The sequence below is a fragment of the Sebastes fasciatus genome, chromosome 13 (assembly GCF_043250625.1).
Source record: "Sebastes fasciatus isolate fSebFas1 chromosome 13, fSebFas1.pri, whole genome shotgun sequence".
In the NCBI taxonomy this organism is placed as follows: Eukaryota; Metazoa; Chordata; class Actinopteri; order Perciformes; family Sebastidae; genus Sebastes; species Sebastes fasciatus.
Genome location: NC_133807.1, coordinates 27096722 through 27121948, shown reverse-complemented (window position 1 = coordinate 27121948; position 25227 = coordinate 27096722). Strand labels below are relative to the sequence as shown.

Genomic DNA, 25227 nt, shown 5'->3' with positions numbered 1-25227 from the left:
CAAGGCTGAAATGAAAGTCTTTTCTTTGATACTACTGTGATATGAGGAATTTGTTAGTTCATTCCAACAGTGTTATTATTAATAATTATTATAATATTGCATTTGTTTAAATGTGTTCAAGGATGAAATTAAAGTATTTTCTTTGATACTACTGTGATAAGAGGAATGTGTTCATTCCAACAGTGTTATTATGCATAATGATTATGAATAGGCTAATAGGCTGGCTAATCGAATTACAAGTGTGCATTAAACCTAATATGGATGAAATATGTGGGTATTTTACAATAAATATTTGGTAAAATCAGACAAATTGACACTAAGGAATCGATTTTATGTGCAGGATTTCCATGTGCAGCTTTGCTTTCAAGCCAAACATAACTGCTTGCACACAATAGATGATTTATAGTTGCTCTTTGTTGTTATATTAATAATAATAATTGTTAACATGAATCGAGCAGATAGCATCAATGGTAAACAGCGCTGATGCTGGAAGTCAGCGCTGATTGGCTGAACTTCTCCGGCTAGCGGCGTGACCTGTCCTCTGATTGGCTCTTCACACCTGTCAATCACACGTCGTTCCTTCGTCACCGCCCTCTGATAATGCAGCATGGGCGAAAATAGCAGAGCCGAGAGCTACAGCTGAGGAAGCGAGAGCACTGTTCTCTCTACTGGACACGTTTTTGGACGATTGAACGAAAGGTGAGCGAAGAATACGCACTTGGGTTTACTTAATAGTTGTTAATAGTATATTTCTAGCTTGGTGCAGTTAAATAAAGAGGCAGGATGTGGCGGTTAGTGGATTGTTAGCCTGAGATGCTAGCTAACACCACATTGAGGCTTAGCCACGTTAAGTTAGCTTCAATGGCTAATTTGCTGCTACTGTCAAGCGCTTAAAAAGGCAGAAAACACACACAGATTGCAGCAGGAAACTACCAATACTTAAACACAAGAGAAAGGAGGTGTATGTGGAAGTAAGGACGATGGTTTTGTGTCCAAACGTGACACCGTTTGAGGTCGACATTACGGTTAGCTGTGGTTAGCTGTGGTAGCAAGCTAGCATTGAAGCTATGATGATGAGTGGCCCTAGAGTTGACTCCAGTTTGGTGTACTAGAGGCTAGTGGAGTCGATATTAATGACTAGTATTAGTCTTTAATGATAATAAAGAACTACAGAATTGGAAAATCCTTGATATTAGGTGGTTAAATAGTTGTTTAATGAAGCAACAACAGTGTATGTGAGAGAAATAGCCTGTGCTGCCTTCATGTGCTCCTGGAAAGTCAAATTTTTTAAGTCCTAGAGTGGATACTTGTGATTTTATTGGTTATTATTTATGAACAGTATTTTGCTTTTTTGTTGCTGTCGTTGTCAGCAACACAAATAATAATAATAATAATAGTTTGCCAAAAGATGAATTAACTTTAATGCAACTCAATTTGCTGTCTATATTTTGGTAAATGATGTTATCTTAAAATATCAATTCACATGGTCCACTTTGTTTACTTGTGTTTTTTTTATCAGACGTGATTAGAATATTCATCCAGTAATATCCATCATCCAGCTGATATGGGAATAGTTTTTTTTTTTTTTTAGAAGTGACAGTAATAGCTTGTGCTGCCTTCAGGTGCTCCTGTAAAGTCACATAAAATAGAAAGCTTTATTGTCATTGTATTAAATACAACGAGATTCACAGTGTCCACTTCTGGTCAGTGCTTTAAAACAAATACTTGACAAGACTAAACGAGGCAGGTAAAACATATAACAGGTAAAACACACACAGTTATAAAGCAAATAAAACAGGTAAAGTAGATGTAATACATAAATATAAACAGAAGTGTTACACTAGAAGTATAAAATATAAAAATAGATGTAATGTAAACTGAGGTAATTGCACTTGTAAAACAGGTAGGGTAGATGTAATAAATACATAAAGTGAAGTGACAGTAAATAGCTTGTGCTGCCTTCAGGTGCTCCTGTAAAGTCTCATTTTTTTAAGTCCAAGAGTGGATACTTGTGATTTTAAGGTGCTTATTATTGGTTATTATTTATGAACAGTATTTGCTTTTTGGTTGCTTGTCATTTAAACTGGTCCAGCAGCTTTATTTGTGTCAGCAACACAAATATATATATATATATATATATGTATATATATATAACCTTTATTTAACTAGATAGATAGGTAGTAACTTTATTGATCCCGAGGAAAAATTCAAGTTTCCAGCATCACAGTTCCTTAGTGCAAAACATGTTAGTAAAAAGGCAGGAAAAAAGTTAGTAGTACAAAGTGCAAAAAAATATACCAGATATAAAAATACAAGGAGATGAAGAAAACTGTTAAAACTGAATATAGTGCAGGGTAACAGCTGTGATACAAGACTATTAAAAAAAGTGAATATAGTGCAGACGAGACTATTCAAAATTAGTATAGTGCATTATCTGTCCTGTATTATTATCTGTCCTGCAGAAGGACGTCACATTAAGATTAAAACCTCTTCTACAAGTGAGACCTATAGCCAAGACAGGGTCCAACACATAAAATCACGACAGCAACAATAGGTACGATAGAAAATACATTACATCATTATATACAGTGCAATAACAATGCAGCATGTTGGTCATGTGTTTGTTATTTAATTGAAACAACTGCAGCTTGCAGTGACCACTTCCTTTATTCTATGTTTAAAATCAACACAAAAGATGCCAAAAGATAAATTAACTTTAATGCAACTCAATTTGCTGTTTATATTTTGGTAAATGGGGTTATCTTAAAATGTCAATTCACATGGTCCACTTTTCTTTTTTTTCTTTTTTTTTTCATCAGTTGTGATTTACAATATTCCTTGAAGCCATTGAAGTCATCACATGTCCCCCTCACTCTATCATCCAGCTGATATGGGCATAGGCTAATTAAAAAAAAGTTAACATCACTATTAGGCCTGCCACTAATATTATTTTTAATGTGCTAAATATTTTCTCAATTAATCATTTTGTGTATGAAATATGAGAAAATAGAGGAAAATGGGTGGGTGGGAATTTATTTTTTGATAGATGTTAGCTCCTGAAGAGAGGTTGTTCTAAATGCAGCTTCAAAATGTGTAAAAATGTTGACAAATTGTGTGTGTTGCTCAGCCCCTGTGGTTGCTGCAACTCAGCATTGTATTTACTGTACAAGATAACTTCTAATTAGGGAGTAATTTTTCTAGTCTATAGGTTTGCAAATACACCCTTCTGACAAACATTTCAATTTTACCCTGCACTTTTTAAGTGCACATGGACCTGAGATGAATGGAGAAAAAAAAGACATAAAAAAATACAATTTAAAAAAAAAAAAAGAAATCGTCTTGGATTTTGGCAAATTTATCTGGGTGGGCCACTCAAATATATTCTGTATATTGGAAAACCCAGGCGTACAATGCAGCTGTTAAGACTTAATGCATTTTTGCAGTCCTCGTAAAATTAACATGTTGCAACAATTCAGCCTGTCTCATTTAGGCTCCATGAACTTCACTTTGTCGATTTTCCAACCATTTCTATGTATTGGTCCTAATATATAATGCTAGTGCATATTCACACTTAATAATATTATCTGTATTTTTGTCAAAAACTTAGAAAAATGGCCCTTTTTTCTTCTAATGTTTGGCCTGTGATTGCATCGTCAGATGTATTTGTAAGTGACAGAAAACAATGAAAAACTCCACTGATGTATCTAAGCGTGTCAGCGTGAGGAGTACCGCCAAAATATGAAGGAAGCAGACAGTGTATAAGTCATTAAAGGACATAAGAGTGAGACTTGTTTTCATGTTCATATAGAGAGGTCATTACATATTAAACACACAGCCATTGTTTGAAATAGTACAACTAAAGAGTATGGATATACCTGAATGCAAAACTCATAAAAAATCAGTATTTTTGGGACCAAAAAATGTTTCAACCATCTGAAGGTGACGTCTTTTGTGATTTCCGATGCGTGATTCTGTTTGCAGATCTCACGCCAGGCGCCCACTAACCATCTTCACATCTAAATGCATGTGCACTAAAAGACCATATACTATATCTATGTATTGATATTAGCACTTGTAGCCTCAGCTAATACCCATGCATAGATATCACCTATTTGTGAATGGCTCATATCACCTTACAACATTAAAAAAAATCAGAACTATCCTTTTAATTTAATGACAGGATTTCAGATGATTGCTCATTGTCGCTGCAGAGACAATCCAAATGTAAACAAACATTAGAAAGTTTCTTTGTGCTACATTAAAATAAAATGACTAATTGTCATGATGTCATAATAATCTCTGTATTACTGTCTGGTCCTGCAGTTGCATCACTGCAGTTAGCTGCATCCCTGTGAGGCTGCTGTGTCGTTTTTAGTTGTATCAGCCGCACGTGAAGGTCAGCGTGCCCTTGTGCATACAATGCATGTTCAGCCCTCCTTCCCTCCTCGTGACGTCACTGCCCACTCTGATGAGCACGACTCTCGTGGTGCTCCACGCCTCTCAGTGTTGTACTGTAACATCTACATGGTGTAATGCTTTCACTTTTAAGAGGGTTTGTTGTGTTTGGGGGCACCTCGGCTACGTCCTTGAGGCAATAGGAGACTGAGTGATTTGTTTACTCACTCCTCGGTCAGCGTTGAACACATTTTGCCAGCCTGCTGCCTTTTGTAGAAAATCAAAGATAAATCAGAAGTCATTCACTGGTGTTGTTATCTACACTGAAATGTTCCTTTTAGTGTACTCAACTACTCTGTATTTAAAGGGACGGCACAATGCAAATGATTTAATATCTTTCATTCAATTTTTTTTTTATCTGTCATTTCTGATAGTCCTGATGATATACAGTAGAGCTGCAACAATTAGTTGTCAACTATTAAATTAATCGGCAACTATTTTGATAATCGATTAATCGGAATAATTTCTTAAGGACAAACAAGTAAAAATTCTCTGATTCCAGCTTCTTAAATGTGAATATTTTCTGGTTTCTTTACTCCTCTATGACAGTAAACGGAATATCTTTGAGTTGTGGACAAAACAAGACATTTCCGAACGTCATCTTGGGCTTTGGGAAACACTGAACAACATTTTTCACCATTTTATAGACCAAACAACTAATAATAAGATTAATCGAGAAAACAATCAACAGATTAATCGACAATGAAAATGATCGTTAGTTGCAGCCCTAATATACAGCTTTACTGAAGAAACATGCCAGTTGGTGGAAGATAACAATAAAAACATTGAAGCAGAAAAAATAAAGAATAAGAATTTGCCTTGGCAGTTAACAGCAACTGTTTACACCTCATGTGCTCTAATGCTTGTCCTCTCCTATCTCATACACTCTCCGCCACCCTATGTTACCAACGTCTGCTGTCTTGCATAACTGTGAGGACAGCTGCCAAGACCCAGCTGGCTCCTCAGATGCACACAGTCCTTATATCTCTTGTGGAGCCACGTCAGGATTCGTGGCCTGGAGAGGGCTTTATTAGGCTTTTAAGTGATTATCTGAGAGATAAATTCAACATTTACTTGATCAACTGAAGGTTTACTTTTGGTCCTGTTCAGCTTAAAAGGACCATTAACACCGATCATGGTGACAGTCAAGGTACTGTGAGGTGCTTTTGAATAAGGTATAGCCGTAATAAGATGTAGGGAAATGAGTGTTATTTTTTTGTGCAGCTTCGTGTTGTGCCAGTGAAGTGATTCTGTGAACAACTTATGACCCTGACTTTCTCTGCAGTGATGTTCCAACAATGCCGATAGTGGATAAACTCAAGGAGGCGTTAAAACCTGGTCGAAAGGAGACGGGTGATGAGGGCGACCTCAACAAACTGTTGGCCTCCTCTGCCAAGAAAGTCCTCTTGCAGAAGATAGAGTTTGAGCCCGCCAGCAAGGGTTTCTCCTATCAGCTGGACAGCCTGAAGAACAAGTATGTGATCCTCAACCCCAGGAACGAGGGCGCTACGGGCCAGAAGGCCACAGAGCCGGCCCAAATAAAGAGGCAAGGTAAGCTCTCAGACTGAACTCTTTCACATTTTCCATATGAATCTTTTGCCCACTGGTGCTAACTATGGATGTCACGATACCAGAAATTTATTAGTCGATACCAATACCAGCAAAATTCCATGATTCTCGATACCAATTCGATACCGCGGTAAAGAACATACTCTCCTTCATTACCGTTTGTATACTGTTTTTTGTTAGTAAGTTAAACAGGTCATAATTCCCTCTCTATTATCTATTTTATATTGCTGGGAAAATATCTCCTTCAAACAACTGGATTTATTTGAGTTTCTTACCCAAAACTACGTTTTACAAGCAGGGTTTACGTTAGCTGGCATATGCCGTGTAGTTGTCTGGCAGATTAAATAATCAACCGCCAAAATGTCAGTTTGGAAATATGCCTAATTAATTAATTAATTAATAGCATATTAAATAGCCCAATATTGTCAGATATGTTGCATAGACAACTTAAATATGAACTTATATTATACAAAAGTGTAAATGCCTCCGTTCTGCTCTGCTTCTAATCAACTACAGTTTTTGTCAAATTCAGCAAATAGTTAGTTAGTTATGTCAAATGTAGGCTATTATATGACTATTTAAAACATGTCCGGTAGTTGTTCTATATGGCTGGATTTCTGGGATATTAGAATTAGAATTTACTTTCTAATTCTAATATTAATTTCTAATATTATCATATCATTTGTACTGAATAGAGAACCTGAATGCATCGTAATGTAAATCAATGGTACCTCCGTGTTGAAATCAGCAGGACAAGAGCTAGTTAGCGTTAGCTTTTAGCAGCACAGTGCTGCACGGAGCTAACGGCTAACGTTAACTAGCTCTCGTCCTGCCAATTTCAACACAGATTTGTTGTTAACAATGTAGCATTATCAGGGAAAAAATAGTCTCCTGGACATGTCGATAGTGAGTTTACTGCATCACATACTCATTTTCTATCATCCCCAGGACGACGGGACGCTTTTATGCGTGATTAAGCACATTAAGAGAAACCCACATGGAGTATAAAAGATCCAAGCACTTCCTCGTCACGCTAAAGGGCCTATTGAAAGAGGCTCGGACAGGGGTCTTGAGCTATGGGGTATGACACGTGCAGTGTAACTGGAGCTGCGGTTGTGCGTCGCTATTGGCTCAATTTCGGCGAGTGCAGACTCGGTGTTGTACCCCAATAATATGACGCGTGACATGTCCTCTTTTCACCCTCCTTGGTCACGATTCCACGTCAGCTATGTCCATGCGACGTCCTTACGGAAAGTATAGCCAAAGCATTAGTCTCAAGCCCTGATGCTACCTACGGTACTGTAGAAAAACAAGTTCCGCAACATTTTCTGAATTTTGGCATCGACATATTACCGCAGTATCGGTGCTGGTGACATCCCTAGTGCTAGCCATACAACCTCAGTTTCTGTATTACTGTTCTTATGATGTCACATAATTGACTGCACTCTTCCTTCAGTCTCAGACAACGTAGTTGGAGGCCAGAGCGATGGGATCTCTGCCCCACAGAAGATGCTCTTTCAAGGGAACAAGCTCACCCTTAAATGGGAGCGCGTGTACAGGGTGGGAGCCGGTCTCCACAACCTGGGGAACACCTGCTTCCTCAACTCCACAGTGCAGTGTCTCACCTACACCCCGCCACTCGCCAACTACTTACTCTCAAAGGAGCACAGCCGTGCCTGTGAGTATTTGAATCATGCTCATGCTTTTTTTTTACATTTTGGAAATGACTCTGACCCTGCTACTGTTACCCTACTGTATGCTCAGACACATGTGTGAGTGCAAGCCAAAGCAGCTGAAGAAGAAAAACAAAAACAGCTGCTTCAGTGCTTTTGTTCACACTCAGTTTTATTCAGCCTCTGAAACATTCAGCAGTTTATGATTTACTAACTTAACCTTTTTAACAAGCCAAGAGAATAAAGACTTGCTGACCTTAACGTTTCAGAGCTGAAGGTTAAATTGTAAAATCATAAATGACACTTTAGTCCAGACCAGTGGAAGGCTGCAGATGAATAGCCTTGAGTAAGTTTTCATTTCATCAAGACTTATTATGTTGTGGTATTGCAGGTGACAAAGGCATTGAGATGCCATAATTGAGCCTTTAAAATGGCATAATTTAATTTGCCCCTATTTGTTAAGAGGGACAACCTGCTAGATAAAGGCTCTACAACCACTGAATTGTCATACACAAACTGTATGTAAGGCTCATACATTTTCAATTTCTACTACTGCTCACTGAAAAATACCTGGATTTTTCCCCCCCAGATTTTAAGTAAATGCAGTAAAAGCAAAGTATATCCTTCAAGTTGATTAAAAAATATTCCAAATCATTATTTTTCATCCGATTTTCACCTTCAAACACAAAAAAATACGGAATATTTGTTTGAAAAAAAATAAATTCAGAAAATAATTAGCACATTGCTTGTGTTGCTATGCTTTTGAGAAGTATTTCTTTGAGTACCATCAGCCTAATTCTGACTTAGTTTTTTAACCCAACATGTTTTTACTGTGTTTTTAATTTTTTTTTTACTTACTGTATGAAGGAGCCACATGAAAGACCTAGGGCTGCAACTAACGATTATTGTCATTGTTGATTAATCTGTCGATTATTTTCTTGATTAATCGATTAGTTGTTTGGTCTATAAAATGGTGAAAAATGTCAGTATCTCCCGAAGCCCAACATCCTCAACTCAAAGATATTCAGTTTACTGTCATAGAAGAGTAAAGAAACCATAAAATATTCACATTTAACAAGCTGGAATCAGAGAATATTGACTTCTTTTTCTTTAAAAAAAATATTCAAAGTGATTAATCAATTATTAAAAATAGTTGGCGGTTAATTTAATAGTTGACAACTAACGGATTAATTGTTGCAGCTCTAGTGTACAACATTACATTGTTATGAACAATAATGTTTTTCTGAATCATGTCACAATAACACATTTCTGTGCTTTAATTTTGTCAATGACTGATTTATTTTCTTTGTGTTCCAGGTCACCAGTCAGGCTTTTGTATGATCTGTATAATGCAGAACCACATCATCCAAGCCTTTGCCAACACCGGCAATGCCATCAAGCCTGTCTCCTTCATCAGAGACCTGAAAAGTAAGACTTCCTGCAACACTGTGCGATTGTGTCTGAGCGCTTTGTGCTCGCTAGTGTCAGGAGTCACAGACACCTGATTTTTGGTCGAATGCTGCCGGAGGCGTGATGACGCAACACCGGCCACAGCGTCTCATGTGACGACAGCCGGTAACTGCAGTGCAAAAAGTGGAGCGGTGAGACTGCGGGCTGTGAATGAACACCATGTAGGGGGTAGCGATGAGGTGTGAGTTGCACCTTGACATGGTGAGGTACTGTGTGCTGTAGTCTCACAGGAGCCCTCCCTCCCCTCCCTCCACCCGTCCCCTCCCTCCCTCCCTCCCTCCCTCCCTCCCTCCCTACCTGCCTGCTGCTTCCTTATGTGCTGCTGCAATCATGTCTCCACCTCCTGCGCCTCTTTTTTTTTTTCTCTCTCCCTCCTCCCCTTCACCCCTCCTTCCCCGATGCCCTCTCTGTCTCCTTGTGACTGCGGGCTGAGAGGAGCAGCTTTAGCACAAAAAAAATGTACAGTCCACCCTTTTTCCCTCCTTTTCAACCACGACTCAGAGATGTGTTTCTCTTTGCATTCATCTAGCTGGTGGCCACCCCCGCAGTTAGAAACCTCCCTCCACAGCTAGAGCAATGTTAATGCATACAATGAAATTTCAACATCTGTGCCTCTTGCTTATTACGCCCCCCCCTATAAAAAAAAAAAAAACCCATACAGCGCTATGTCATCACACTAGAGCTGATCCTGAAATCACCCCAGGATCTCACAGCCGGAGCTTTGCAAACAAAATAAAACCACAACCACCCAATCGTTTGCCCACAGCGTTCATATTGTCAAGATGTCTCTGAGAAGTGCCCTGAACGGGTCATTAACGCACGGTGTCTTATTCCTCTTTCCCACTCAGGGGGTGACTCATTGTCGTAAATGTGCAGAGATGCGATGCTGGGAATGTGGTGATGACCACATTCTCCTACCAGCTTTCCATTAAGAAATAACTGTAGAGGCAACGGGGTTTAAAGCTACATTATCTCTAATGTGAGTCTTTTAGATGAGACGTCAGTCTGCTGAAGTCACTAAGTGACCGTAAGCTGCTTATGAGGTCATGGCTGTTGAGCTGCATGACTGAGATACACGAGGAACTAACCTCGTAGTAGGGTTTTTCATGCATGTTAAATTAACTACCAAATGAAAAATAACATCAACAGTGAGCTTTTAAAATAATGTCCTACGATTATTTATGGTGCCTTCAAATAAAACTTGTGAGCTCGTGTTTACAACATGGGAAGTCATGCACACAATATGCTTGGCGTTCAAGTGGTTAAGTCGTGAAGAACACCGCTGCTAAGCAACGGCAGTATTAACGTTACTGTAAACGTTACTGTACTATTAACTCTTCCGAATTGGTGGACAACCCGCTCTATCTGAGCCACGGCCTCATATACTGACAGCACAGCCAGACTGATCCTGTCTGTATCTTTCAACACCGCAGATAAGCGAATATACACGGTATGATAGCCGTCAACTTTCCGGTACACCTTGATAACGGTATACCGTATTGCAATGTTATGTTTTGTGATACTTTATTGATTCTCAAAAACACAATTGAGTTTTAATTAATAGTTTACATGCAAAGATTTGTGGCAGTCAGCGGCTCAGATTGCACAAACAGTAGTGCTATGATGTTGGATGTTCCAGGGACTGTGATAAATGCATTAGATAAAAAAATCGCAATATATCGCCTTGCTTACAGTATCGCAATATATTGAACCATGACCACTGTATCATGGTCATTATCATATCGCCGGATTCTTGCCAATACACAGCTCTATTAAATAAATCATCTTCCATGATAATCACTTTATAATGTGTCCATGTGCTTACCTGCCATATGTAAACATCTTAAATACTCAAAACCACATTATAACCTGCTACTCTATAATACTATGAATGTTTTTAAAGAACACACGCTTGTTTGTATCCTTTAAATTCTGACAGGAAATATTCAGGTTATGAATCCGAGCACTTGTCTTTTATTGAGCGTCGTCTCTGTTGTTTTGCAGAAACTTATTTTTAGAGAATACAAATGTTGGCAGAACAAAGGGTTCTTAATGTTTCCTCTCGCTGCTCTGCTGTCCTTTTGTTCTCAGCGTGTCTGAGGATTGTGATGTGATTGAAAGCCCACATTTTTTGTCTGTCTTTTTTTATATTTTAATTATGTCATAATTCAAATATAAAAAAATGTGTGCTATTCTGAACTCTCCTGTTTCATTAAGTGGTGTGGCTAAAACAAATAATTGTCATAAGGCACTTAATTGATGTTAATGCACTCAGAGTTGGAAACATTTAATCAGCACAAAGCTAACAGGCTCTTTTGTCTCCCACAGAAATTGCCAGACATTTTCGCTTTGGAAGCCAGGAGGACGCCCATGAATTTTTGCGGTACACCATCGATGCCATGCAGAAAGCCTGTCTCAACGGCTACCCTAAGTAAGGCTTTATTGTTGTTTCTTAAAAGTGTTCAAAGCATGAGTATGTATTTTTTTAAAAACTGTCTGGTTTTACTGGGGAGCCCTCCTGGAGCCAAACCTGGGAGGGAAGCTCGCTGGCAAGCGTCTGTTAGTCAGGAGAACGAGAGGGTCACCTCTATGCGAGTATGAGTTGCTGAGAGGAAATCTCTGATTGCTGTTTGTGCCCGTGCACCGAACAGTCGAGTGAAGTGGTTGGGATCAACACCTCCACGTCTGAGGCCATGATTCTCTGCCGGAAAACGGTGGATGGCTTCCTCCGGTTGCGAGTTGCTGCCCCAATTGAAGGAGTTCAAGTATCTTGGGGTCTTCTTCACGAGTGAGAGTAAAATGGAGCTTGAGATGGACAGGCATTTTGGTGCGGCATCAGTAGTAATGCATGCTTTGTACCGTTGTGGTGAAGAGGGAGCTGAGCCGGAAGGCAAAGCTTTCGATTTACCTGTCAATCCGACCTTAGCCTATGGTCATGAGCTTTGGGAAGTAGGGATGTCACAGTGAGGATATCTTCCCAGTGGTTAATAAACTCGAGACAACACCGGTGTCGCCGATTACACCGGACATCTTATAAGAAAAGATGACGCTCACTATATGTAGAGCACTTACTTTAATCTTTAACGTTGGATGTCTGTGTGTCTGCTCTCTCCGGTCCAGCTATACACATTCACAAATCTCAGTATGCATTAAGAGATTCTTTTACACATTTACAAATCTAATTACGCACACACAGGTTCAGATACAGTTACACACCTCTCTCCACACACATTTGCAAATAGTTTTGCTTCAATAATGGCCCCATAAAGAACACACTGGAGAGATAACATATCTCATATCTGTCAGGAAGAGCTGGAAACCGTTGCTGGGGAGAGAGACGTCTGGACTACCTTGCTCAGCCTATCTCGGCCTCGGATAAGCGGATGCCTGGTTTTATGTGAATTTTGTTTTGATGTTTTTTTTCCTTCCTGTTTGCAGGCTCGACAGGCAGACCCAGGCCACAACGCTGGTTCACCAGATCTTTGGAGGTTACCTCAGGTCAAGAGGTATTGACTTTCTTTAATGAAATGTAGAATAATATTGCCTCTAGAGCTGTGCACATGAATGAATTACCACATTTGTTTCTTTTGTTATTGCATATTGATCCATTAGCAAGCAGACTACACTAATGTCTGTGTCAACATTCTGAAACAGCTTGATGTAGTTCAATACTCTTCACGCTGCGTTCATACATGGAGATCCAAAGTAGTAGGTGTTAACGTAACGATTAATCGATTAGTTGTCAACTATAAAATAGTAGTTTTAGTAATTTCTTCAGAAAAAAAGGTCAAAATTCTCTGATTCCAGCTTCTTAAATGTGAATATTTTCTGGTTTCTTTTCTTCTCTATGACAGTAAACTGAATAACTTTGAGTTTTGGGCAAAACAAGACTTTTGAGGACGTCATCTTGGGCTTTGGGAAACACTTATCGACATTTTTCACCATTTTCTGACATTTTATAGACCAAACAACTAATCGATTAATTAAGAAAATAATCGGCACATTAATTGACAATGAAAATAATTTGTTAGTTGCAACCCTAGAAAAGTTAAATTGTATTTCTCATCTTAAATCAAATATTAAAGTATCAGGAAAACATGTCTCTCCACTCCATTATATTATTATACTCTTATTATATTACTTATATTATACTCTCCATGATATTAAATAGCATTTACCAAATCCCCTCCTGTTAATGAGTGAACTTTAAGTTTAATCATAAATCTTTAAGATGCAGAAACGTGTCATATTTTGGTATATTTTCTGGTTTCAAGTGTCAGTTTGGTTGAGTAGCTACTAACAGTCAGATCTGAAATGTAAATATTGAGGAGAGTGCTAAATGTGAAGGGATTTCCCCTCAATGTTTGTTCTGAGAGTCAGTTGGTTTCTTCTGTTTACAGGAAGTAGAACAGAGGCTTGTGTGAAAAATTCCAGTAATCACTGATCACTGATCGCATCGTGTTTGTTTTTAATTTTGTCTTTCAGTGAAATGCTCTATTTGTAAAAGTGTTTCCGACACGTATGACCCATACCTGGACATCGCTGTGGAGATTCGAGTACGTTGCACAAGATCTCAATATAACCTTTATTTCTCTGGAAATATTTAATAATATTTTTGTTAAAACTGGCCTCAGCAACACCAACTATCTCTGTTTTCAGCAAGCAGCAAACATTGTGCGAGCCCTAGAACTGTTTGTTAAACCAGACGTACTAAGTGGAGAGAATGCCTACATGTGTGCCAAGTAAGTGTCATTCATCTACTCTGACAGCATCTTAGCTTTTAAGTAAATCTATTCGCATTAGACATCGTTTTGTATCGCGTATCATCACTCTATTTTTCTCTCCAGGTGCAAAAAGAAAGTGCCAGCGACCAAGCGCTTCACGGTCCATCGAACATCCAACGTGCTGACACTTTCACTGAAGAGGTTCGCCAACTTCAGCGGAGGAAAAATAACAAAGGTTAACAAAGAAGTCTCACACTATTGGCTGTTTTTTGAAAGAGCCGTCTCATTTCTCAGTGATCTCATGTTTCTGTCTGCCTTTTTCTTTTCTTTTTTTTTTTCTCCAGGACGTTGGTTACCCAGAATTCCTGAACATCCGCCCCTACATGTCTCAGAGCTCAGGCGATCCTGTTATGTACGGCCTCTACGCTGTTCTGGTGCACTCTGGCTACAGTTGTCACGCTGGCCACTACTACTGCTATGTCAAGGTAAGATGAGCGGAAGTGCATAAATGATGTCAAAATCTGAGGATAAACATCTTGAGATGAGCCTCTTTGTTTTCGAGGGTCAGAAACATGACATTAACAGACAGTAAAGTCAAATAAAAACAAAGAAATTAACATGATTAAGGCAAATAAAACATGAAGGATGCTCTTTAAGACCCAAAGTAAATGTACTTACTAACAAGTTACTTAAAATGTCCTTCCTCTGCAGAAACAGACACCACCACACACTTCTAGTGGGGCATAAGTGATGATTGAGAGGGATTGTTTTTGTATCAGTCTATACATTGTTTTTTAATTAATTCTTGCATATTATACCTTTTTTAAGATGGAAAACAAATATGAATGTGTATTGTATGTCAATCAAATGGTGCTCCTAAAATTTGGGATGATGCTCCTAAAATTTTCATTAGGGAGTAACAATCCTATATTAGTTGTAACAATCTTATAATTCCAGTATTGCCATAAAGCAATCCTTCTTATTAATGTGCAACATTGCCCACAATGGCCTAATACAGGCAGAGTAATTGAAAAGATAACTACCTCGGTGTAAACTGCTTTATCTGAATCTGCATCTGTTTTTGAACTTGTTTATAGTTTAACTGTAACTAAATAAATGTGTAATTAATACATGCTTCATTTTAAAGATGTTATCTCTTCCTTGTTTCCTCTCAGGCGAGTAACGGCCAATGGTACCAAATGAATGATTCAATGGTGCACTCCAGTAACATCAAAGTGGTGTTGAACCAGCAGGCTTACGTGCTTTTCTACCTGAGGTGAGACACCGCGGAGGGCTGCCAGAGATCAAACAAGGTTTTGTCTGGATATATAATTAAATAAACCAGAGTCTTGATTCTTGTATTAAAGGATCCCTGAAACCAAGAAGAATGCAGATGGACTGACCACCAAGCAGGCGATGTTGCATCCTGGGAAGAACAGCGTGTCGTCTGAGCAGATAAAGAGGGCCAACCTGAACGGGCCTCTCTCCTCCCCGCAGGTCACAAAGGTACGAAACAAGATGACTGGATGTGAGTAGAAAAGTACAGCCCAGTTTTTAACACAGGTTCTAAATACAATACTCCTCTTCTCAGAAACTCGAGCCTGCACAACTGCGTAAGATCCAGTCCATGGACGGCGGTTTGGGCCTGCCAATTTCCAGGAACGGTGTGAGCTCTCAGCCACAGCCCAGACTTTCCAACTGGACGTCGTCCGCCAACGGCCCGCCGAAGCTGCCAGGCGGTCCCACGGTTATCGAGGAGCCTTTCAAGAAGCTGAAGAAGCCATCTCCCCAGAGCCAAGCGCAGTCCCGCAGCAGCACGCCGACCCCCTCCAACAACGGGGTCAGCCGTCAGCAAGGTGGCGAGGGCAGAGGCATGTCAGCGTCTACCTCATTTAAGTCTTTGTCTGACTCTTCCTCTGCCGACACCTCTGACTCAAAGGTAATATTTGCATTGGAGAAGCACAGACAAAACCAAATATTAGCTCAAAGGCAGGATCACGGCAGTTTATTTATCATTTGATAACATCTATTAGATTTATATAGTTTTGGTGCACCAAAATGTGCAAAGAGTTTTATCATCAAGACTAGATGTGAAAGTATTAAGGCGCTTATTGTGATCTAAAAACATATTGTGTCCGCAAAATGCATACAAGTTATTTAACAACGTGGGGAACAGAAAAACTATAATGCTGATAAAAACTGTGTCCATATAGTGTTCATTTCGTTAACGAAAACTATGACAAAATATGTTCGTCAACGACCTTTTTTTCCATGACTAAAACGAGACGATGACGAGGCGGCACCGACGTCATTAAACACTAACGGTGACGATATCAAACATGCAATATCATTGACGAAAAAAGACGTTTCTACATTTAGAAATCTTTTGGATCAACATTTTGTGTTTATTTAGTAAGATTTTATGAAAAAACGTGAGATTTTTGTATATATATTTTTTTATTTATGACGCAATTTCAATACTTTTGTCAATTATTATGGTTTATTGACTTATATAACCTTGTAGCTTAGGTTGTAGAGATTTGAGGGATATGAAGCATTTGAAGATACTCCAAGAAGTGACATCACAATAAGTAAAAATACCAATGTAGGCACTGACGGACCATTTCAGGTGCAGAGTTCAAAGGGTTATCTAAGCCTGAGGTGCAATCTTAAAATGGCTTGTTTTGTCGAAGCAAAAATAAAAATGTTCCAAAACCCAATGATATTCAGTTTACAATGATATAAATTAAAGAAAAGAGGCAGATTCTCACATTTGGGAAGCTGGAAATTGGGAATGTTTCGATGTTTTTTTTCTAGATAAAATTACTGACTATCAAAATAGTTACCAAATATACAAATTATTTGTCAGTTTACTAACGGATTTAATCGATGAATTGTTTCAGCTCTAATGCAAATTGAGTATATTGTGTAAAAATACAAGTTAATTAGTCTTTAAAAATGGTGGAAAATGGTGATCAGTGTTTCCCAAAGCCCAAGATGACGTCCTCAAATGTCTTGTTTTGTCCACGACTCAAAGATATTCAGTTTTACTGTCATAGAGGAGTAAAAGAAACCAGAAAATATTCACATTTAAGAAGCTGGAATCAGAATATTGATTAATCAATTATTAAAAATAGTTGCCGATTAATTTAATAGTTGACAACTAATCGATTTAATGTTGCAGCTCTAGTGTACCACATCATGTAGCCCCCTTGAATAAGCATACTGATGCATACTGCAAACTGTATATGGAATATTATGTGTAAAATGAGCCAGACATTACAGCAGACTTCTATTATGGAGTTTTAAACGGAGATGCATAACAGCCGTCTGTAGCTGCACAGAAGCATACCCTAACCACTGTCTTTGTTTCCGCCAGGACTCCGTGGGCACCAAAAGCGCGCCGGTCGGAGAGACTCCCTCCACCCCACGGAAAGGCTCCAACGGCCTGGCGTCCCCCGCCAAGAGCGTGGAGCGCTCTCACAGCACGGAGGAGCAGAAGACGGCGAAAATAAAACCCCCGGCCCTCAACAACATCACGTCCGAAGCCACCAGCACCATGTCGCCACCTCCTGCCAAGAAACTGGCCCTGTCAGCCAAGAAGGTGAACTTCATTCCCATCCACAGCAGCAGCACCACCTCCTGTGGTTTCCTGCTGCCTCACTCTACACTGCTATCCCAAAATATGACCATTGATTTCAATAAGTAGTTATGTTAAGGCAAGTAACTCTCCTTTTCTAGCTTACTTTTGTAATGTGTTGTTCCTCCAAGTGTGCCTGTCTAATCAACCACACGGTAGCACTTGTTTAGAGTTTGTCTTCTTTTCCTTCAGTTTGTTCTTTTTTTCTAACCATTTCTAATTCTTCTCTGCCATACCCTCTTCCTCTTTGTTTTCCCTCCCTCCATCTTTTCCTGCCATCCCCTTTAATCTTCCTCTTCCTCATTTGATTCTCTTCCTTATTTTTGTCACATTCATGGCTATTTTTTTTAGACCACCAAGTTTTTATTTATGTCGATAACTGCAGGCTCGCAGCCGGAGACCGAGCAGCATTGATGCTCTACCCCCTTCGCCACGCCAGCTGTCCAGTGACCCCACGCATCAAAATCAACTTAACCCCCTCACCTTTGCCTCACCCACTCACACTCACAGGTATGAACTATATTACAGGTAACATTTCAAAGTCAATAGCAAATAAATTATAAGACTTTGTATATGATCTATTGCTCGCTTATACTTCCTTACATATCTTACTGTGTGGGGGGGGGGGTCAACATTTAAAACGACCATAAATTCAATAGTCTTATTACAAAAATAGTTTCTTACCTATTATCAATAAGGATGGTTACCAGAGGTGTGGACTCAAGTCACATGACTTGGACTTGAGTCACAAATTTGAGGAGTTTTTTATTTATTTATTTATTTAAAAAAGGATCCCCATTAGCTGATACCAATCAGACCAGCTAGTCTTCCTGGGGTCCGAAATCATGTACATCATATACATACTATATACAACATCATATTGTACATGTTACGCTATGTTCAGCTCATATTCACTTTTAACTGCTTTACATTAAAAAAGCAGACATTCAAATTTTTCCAACATTCATAAATTTACATCATCTATAATTATTTAGCCTCCAGGAAAAAGAACAACTTTAGACTCGACTTCAATTTTAAAAGACTTGCACCTTGACTTGGACTTTAACGCCAGTGACTCGTGACTTCACTTGGACTTGAGGCTTTTGACTAGAAAATACTTGATACCTTCCCTCCAAACCCAAACAGTGAAAAAATATGTTATTTAAAAAGTGTGTGCAAGAAGGCGATCCACTGCAGTACCTACCGGAGGTAACTCCGACAGCGTTGGAGATGTTGGGTTTATTTACTTTTGGAGAGATCATCTTTTATTGATTTGTTTGGGAGGAGGATTCTCTCGTGGGAGAAAAAACTGAACTGAATAAACAGAATTTTCGTCTTTTGTTGTTTATTGCTGAATCCCCGAAAAGTTGTGTTTTGTTTTGGTTGACTAAAAGTTGCAGGAGAAAACTATGAAGAACCAACTTTACTGAGTTGGCGGCACTTACTCTGTTGTTAAAATGGCATTACGTTTGGTGAAGAGTTTGGTGCCCTTTATGACCTGTTTAGAAATCGAAACTCAAAATGTGGGACTTGGGACTTGTCAATCTTGACTTAGGACTTTGTGTAAAGTCTTGCGACTTACTTTGTGACACGCAAAACAATAACTTGGTCCCACCTCTGCTGGTTACTCTGCTCACACAAATACATTATTTATACAGTCTCATGCTATGAAATTTAATGATTTGGTATTTTATAAAATAATGTAAATAATGTTCAGAGATAAAACAAAGTCACTGCTAGACTGTGTACACACAGATGATTATAAGGACATGTATTTCCTTTGTTGGGATTAAATTATGGAACAATGCTAACATAATTTTAAGAACTCGCTTTTGGGTTTTTTGAGGGTTAAAAGTGTGAATGATTTTTATTTTATTATTTTTATTTCAGGTGGGTATCTTATGTTGATAAGAATGTAGGATATGCATGTAAGCATTCTGACGGTGCCTTTTCAATCATTGCTTGAAGGAACTGTGGAGTATTTGGGGGATCTATTGGCAGAAATGAAATATAATATTGATAACTGTTTTCTTTAGTGTTTAATCACCTGAAATAAGAATAATTATTAGCCGTTTATATCTAAAGTTTCAGATGATTGCATCCTACACACTGCACCTTTAACTCTCACTCTTAATTACTTTGCTTGCACTGTCTAGACTATTTATACTTTTTAATTATATTTTGTTGTATTGTGTGTGATGACTGAATAAAAACAACTAACTCTGAACAAGAAATGCAGATTTGCCCAATGCGGCCGAGTAAATCCAGATGTTTTCTCCTCTTCTCTCCCCAGAGCTGGTCCATTCCATTCACCTAAAGTCCAGTCATCGCCTTTTGCCCACTCAAGTGGATCCTTCAAACAGCAGAGCCCTCAGAAACAGTCCCTTCTCTCCACACTGCAAAAACCAAACGCCAGCCTTTCTCTTAAAACCAACGGGCTCCACAGTGCCGGCCCAAAGAGCCCCAAGTCTTCCAACAACCTCAGCTCCTCGGTCCAGGAACCAGACCTCAACGGCGCTCCAGCTCAGAAGAAGAAGAAGAAAAAGAAGCGGCGCCATTCTGAGGTGGAGCGCGACGCGGAGCCGGTGACGTCGTCCCCGGCTACGGCGACGCAGGCCAATGCCGTGGAATCAGCCAGCGAGAAGAAGAAAAAGAAGAAAAAGAAAAAGCGGAAGAAGGAGCACGAAGATGGGGAGAGAGTTGAGGAGAGGGAGTGCGTCCCGTCTCACCTGGACACGTCAACCCAGGAAGAGGATTGGTGTCACGGTGGCATATGGAGCCTTGCATCCCACCCAGATACAGAACAGTCTAAACAAAAGCCTATATTAGCTGACTCAACCCCAACGCAGTGTGAATCAAATCAGAAAGAACAGGGAAGGGACTCAGTGAAGAAGAAGAAGAAAAAGAAGATGCAGCTGGTGGAGGCTCCGCAGGACACAACTCCATCATGTTCTGTACCAGAGAGGTGGGTTGAATTGTAGGATTATTTTAGTTATGTGTGTTTTCTGTTCAAAAAATTGCTGCCGGAAATTAATTTTCAGTTCATAATTTGGAAGAAGAGGCAAATATTTGTTTCTATAACAACCAGTTGACCTCCAGAAACTCCCACAATGCAGCCAGCTTTTCAATAAACATACTGAACTTACTTTTCTTTTTTTTTTCTCCCAACAGCACCTCTGAGACGAAGGCCGCAGTCGTTCAGAATGATTCGGGAAATTTGAAAAAGAAATTAAAGATGAAGAAGAAAAAGAAGAAGAGGCTAAAAGAAGAGGTGAGACTGTGGGAGGAGAGCAGGCGATGCTCGGACGGGCCGAACGTCGAGCCCGAAGAAGTGGAACCCCCTTCCAAGAAGAACGCCACGGAGAACGGCAAAATAAGTAAACAAAGCACAGGTATGAGAGCGTGACACACACACACACACACACACACACACACACACACACACACGCTGTACATGCATTCATGCTATGCAAACTGCAGTGAGAAAAATCTTGTTTACTTGCCAACACAGAACGTTCAATCCCGCTCTGTATTGATTAGATTAATTTGCCGAGAATTGTAATTACAGTAAGAGAGCATGACTCACTACATTCTGAGAATGTCAGATTTAATCTTTTTTTTCTTTTTTTTTATCTGCTTTTTTTTTCTTTCCAGCCTCAATGGTAGTGTGGGACAGCCAAGTGAAGGACGGCTACAAGCGCAGCCAGGCGCCGGCGACTGATGAAAGTGAGTTAGGAGACACCCTGACCCGTCCTGTAGTCTGGGACGGCAAAAAGACAAGTGGGGTGGTAGAGGAGCTGCTCAGGAACGCCACAGATAAGGCCTACGGAGCCAACGGTGAGACACAATTGAATTCTTACTACTAGCATACTAGCTTGTCGCGATGGAGCCTATATAACGCTCCAAACTTGCGCTAAATTTTGGTGAGGAAAATTCAATGTTAGGATTTGAGCATATTTTTTATGCTAAATGCAGTACCTGAGGGTTTCTGAACTATATTTGTCATTGCTTTGTGTAGTTAATTGATTTATAATAATAAATATATACATACATTTGCATAAAGCAGCATATTTGCCCACTCCCATGTTGATAAGAATATTAAATACTTGACAAATCTTCCTTTTTAAAGGTACATTTTGAACAGATGTGCGATTAATTTGCGATTAATCATGATTAAATATTTGAGTTGATTGACAGCTCTGATGGCGATGCATTATAAAAATGAGAATCTTTGACAATACTTTGATAATTTGTCGCAAAAGATGTTTTTTTTTTATATATGCATTTTATAGGTTTTGTTTGTCTTATCTAGTCCTCAGTTGGGATGGAGAGATCTCTGCTATCAGTAGAGACGCTGTTGATGACGTCCGCCACGCCAGATGTGACACTGTGATCGACGAGTGGGATGAAGACTTTGACAGGGGAAAGGTGAAGAAAAAAAATAAACAAGAAATGATAAGAATGTCATCTTAAAGGAACAGTGTGTAGCATTCCGGGGGATCTATTGGCAGAAATTAAATATAATATTAATAAGTATGTTTTCTTTAGTGTATAATCAGCTGAGTCCCTCATCTTCAACTACTCCCCTTGTTTTTGTTGGAATGAACAGGTGAAGAAAATGAAAAACTATAAGAGAGAGAAGTGGAGAAGCGGCAGCAGCATCTTCCAGAAGATCCAGGACCGGCGGAGCAAGTGGTCTGTAACGCCTGGAGGGAAGAGAGCTTTTGGAGTCCGTCGCTGAGAGTCCAGATTGCTGTTGAGGTCATGCTGACTGGAAATCGAGAGAACAATACTGTATACCAAACTTCTGTACCTTTTCTCACTTTCTTTCTTTTTTTTTTTTTTCTTTTTTAAATCTCTCTGTCTTGTGTTAAATCGAGACACAAATTCTTGAATTAGATTTGAGCTCAAAAGCAGCGCAATCTGACTGACGGCCCCTTCGATCTCAATTTTAAACAAACATGAAATGTTGGCTTCGCTCACACTTTTCTATGCATGCAGTATTTAACAGAAAACCCTACACCTCCATGTTAAATGAATAACTGTGTTGGCCTCCTTTGAGCTTTCGTTATTGCCCCGACATGAGCTACTATGAAATTAAATTACCATATTAGATATGTGTGGGCTAAGAATGAGAAAGTAACACTTTGGCTGTCTTGTTTTGGAAACTGCACACAATCTCAGAGCATACTTGTTGCAGACACAAGGGCTCAGTTAGTTGGACATTTTTAACTTTCTCTTGAAATTATTCTATACCAAATTACAAAGATCAAAAAAATCTTTACTCATTAGAACGTATATTATTTTAGATTTCTGTATGATTTTCCTATTTTAATACCTTTTATTTTTGCTGCAGTGTCTGTGCCACGTGGCTTCTTTTTAAGGACCAAATTTTGCCTGCATATTGTTGGTAAAATTAAGCTTTAAAAATTGCCACTATTTTCTAAATATGCATGTCTAAATTTAAGTTTAAAAAATTTACAAAGGTGAATTTTGTTTTTAGTTGTGCTTTCATTTTTTGCTCCTTAAACAAATTCAGTTTATTTCAGATTGAATGTGGATACATTTTAAGATCACAAAAGAATGCTCTGCCGATTAACAGTTTAACTGTTTGTGGAAGTGTCGACACTGATGAGCAACGCAATTGGACGTTATATAAGTTTCATCATATCTCTATTGTTTACCTGGAAGTTATTGTTTTCCGTGCATTTTGCAGAGCAGAAGTTGGGGTTGTTGGGAGGTTGTTTTCTACTGTGCAGCGTTCACAAACTGTTCTTCACCAATGTACTGAAATAAAGGGGTTACATTTTATACTTCAGGCACTGTGTTAGAATGGGACTGCCACACGCTAATAATTTCTCCCCCCCCACCCCCTTCCTTGTATCTTATATCTCTATGCAATTTTCTGATGCTCATGCTGGTCACCTAGAAACTGGGCTAAGACTCAGGAACCCAGAGACATCCTGTAACCCATCTTCATCTCTGTTTCACATCAGAGTAGCCACCAAACCACTTTGCATCTTGTACATCCTGTAGAAAAACTGTTTTATACAAAAGTATTTCAGGTGTGGAAACCATGGGATCATCTCGCACCAGTCCGGGCACAGATGCGTAGAGAAACTTAAAAACAAAAATGCTTTGCCAGCGTAGAAGCCTGTACAGTCCATCTTGTGCTACCCGTTTCCCTCCGACGCTGTAAAGATTTGCCCACATGCATTTCTTTTCATTCTAGAGATGTTGCCTTGAATTGGCTATTAAAAAAAAAAAAGTATAGGATTTAATGTTATAAATATATAATTTAAAGAAGAAAAGACGGATCTTTAATGTGCTACTAATACTCGGATCAGTCGGTGGATGTTGACTTGAGAATCTGCAAATGTGTTAGCTCATTTGTGTGTCCCCTGTCACTGTAGTGTGTACAGTACAAGAGAGACTAATTCCGATAGGACATGTTTGTCGGCTGTGAAATCGACGTAGGGTGCGACTCTCAAACTGGCACACAGGAACATTTGCTGGTGTGAACGGACGGTCCACATGTTTGCATTTGATGGCTCTATATTTTGCACCACCTTTTTCTGACCAGGGAAGAGACCTTTCATAATGAAAGAGGCTCTTACCACACTATAGTTAACTATAAAGGTGCAATAAAGTTGTGACTTTTGTGAGCGGAGTGTGTATCTTTCTGTCTTCTACTGTTTTGTTTTTTTACTTGTAATTTGATGATGGCACTGTAGAAAGGATTTGATATTCACAGTATCAAAATCCTATGAGAATGATCAGCGAAATCACATTTGTTCATTGTTATGCCTCAAGGATGAAGTGATTAGAGTTTGGTGGTCAAAGGTCAAGCTATTTTGGCCATAAATCAAGAATTCACATGCTAATTATGACAATTTCACACTCATGTCTAACAGGATAAAATAATTAAGTGCTGACATTTTTGGACAGACGTGGATGTAACCTGCAACTAGACTGGTTGGTGAAATGTTTGTTGGCCTAAATCCATTATTATACATAAATGTATTGTTAGGCCAATTGAACTGTATCAGGCTTATGTCACATTTAAACGATGAAAACTGAGTTACAAAAAGGCAGAAAACCTGAGGTCAAACACCTGCTGTGACATCACTGATTAGCTAGACGGGAATACTGAAACTTTAAAGCAGCTATAGATATTTTTACAATACCTAATATCAGATGACAATGTGAAAGGGGTCCCTTGTAGCGATGAATCTACAGAGAACTATCGCCTGAATCTGCAGCTCCCCTCGGCCTTACGGAGCTTTATAGAGAGTTTCAGATTGGGCTAGTTTCTACCCCACTGGGCTATTTTTCATTAAATTAGGTGGGTAAAAATAGCGTTGGGCTGGTAGATGAAATTTGGTCTGCTTTTGTCAACATTTGGTGGGGTTTTGAAAATCAAAAAGTAATTTTATGGTAACACAAATTCCATGCTAATTAGGTGATATTATAAAGTAACCTATTTTAAATTTCTTTGGAATTACTGCCAAATTACCCCAATATTTACCTCAAAATGTATCAAAAATGACTTTATTAAAAACATTATTTAATAATTATGTGCTAAAATAGCATATAATGATTAAAATAGAGCGCTTAGGCTTGAGAAGCGGCTGCTCTTCATCAGAGGTGCAAAACCAAAACTAATAGAAGACACTTCTGATCAGGCACCAGTCAT

At 39.1% G+C, this 25227-nt stretch overlaps 1 protein-coding gene across 1 annotated transcript; it reads left to right on the top strand.

Annotated features, from left to right (window-relative positions):
* The first annotated feature begins 568 nt into the window (after window positions 1-568).
* Window positions 569-24196, top strand: usp36 (ubiquitin specific peptidase 36). The gene is made up of 20 exons (XM_074656592.1): window positions 569-699; window positions 5741-6006; window positions 7481-7702; window positions 9015-9125; window positions 11496-11598; window positions 12606-12673; window positions 13653-13723; window positions 13827-13909; window positions 14015-14126; window positions 14236-14376; window positions 15067-15167; window positions 15259-15397; window positions 15483-15830; window positions 17271-17495; window positions 17917-18041; window positions 19825-20496; window positions 20703-20923; window positions 21186-21368; window positions 21844-21959; window positions 22141-24196. The coding sequence occupies exons 2-20, from the start codon at window positions 5754-5756 to the stop codon at window positions 22270-22272; spliced, it is 3426 nt and encodes a 1141-aa protein (XP_074512693.1). The 5' UTR covers window positions 569-699; window positions 5741-5753; the 3' UTR covers window positions 22273-24196.
* Window positions 24197-25227: the final 1031 nt, after the last annotated feature.

Bases quoted from the DNA above. Each gene is read 5' to 3' on its own strand.
- usp36 (XM_074656592.1), top strand. From the start codon at position 5,754: ATGCCGATAGTGGATAAACTCAAGGAGGCGTTAAAACCTGGTCGAAAG. The intron at 13,910-14,014 runs GTAAGTGTCATT...TTTTCTCTCCAG, and splicing joins AATGCCTACATGTGTGCCAA to GTGCAAAAAGAAAGTGCCAG. The intron at 20,497-20,702 runs GTGGGTTGAATT...TTCTCCCAACAG, and splicing joins TCATGTTCTGTACCAGAGAG to CACCTCTGAGACGAAGGCCG.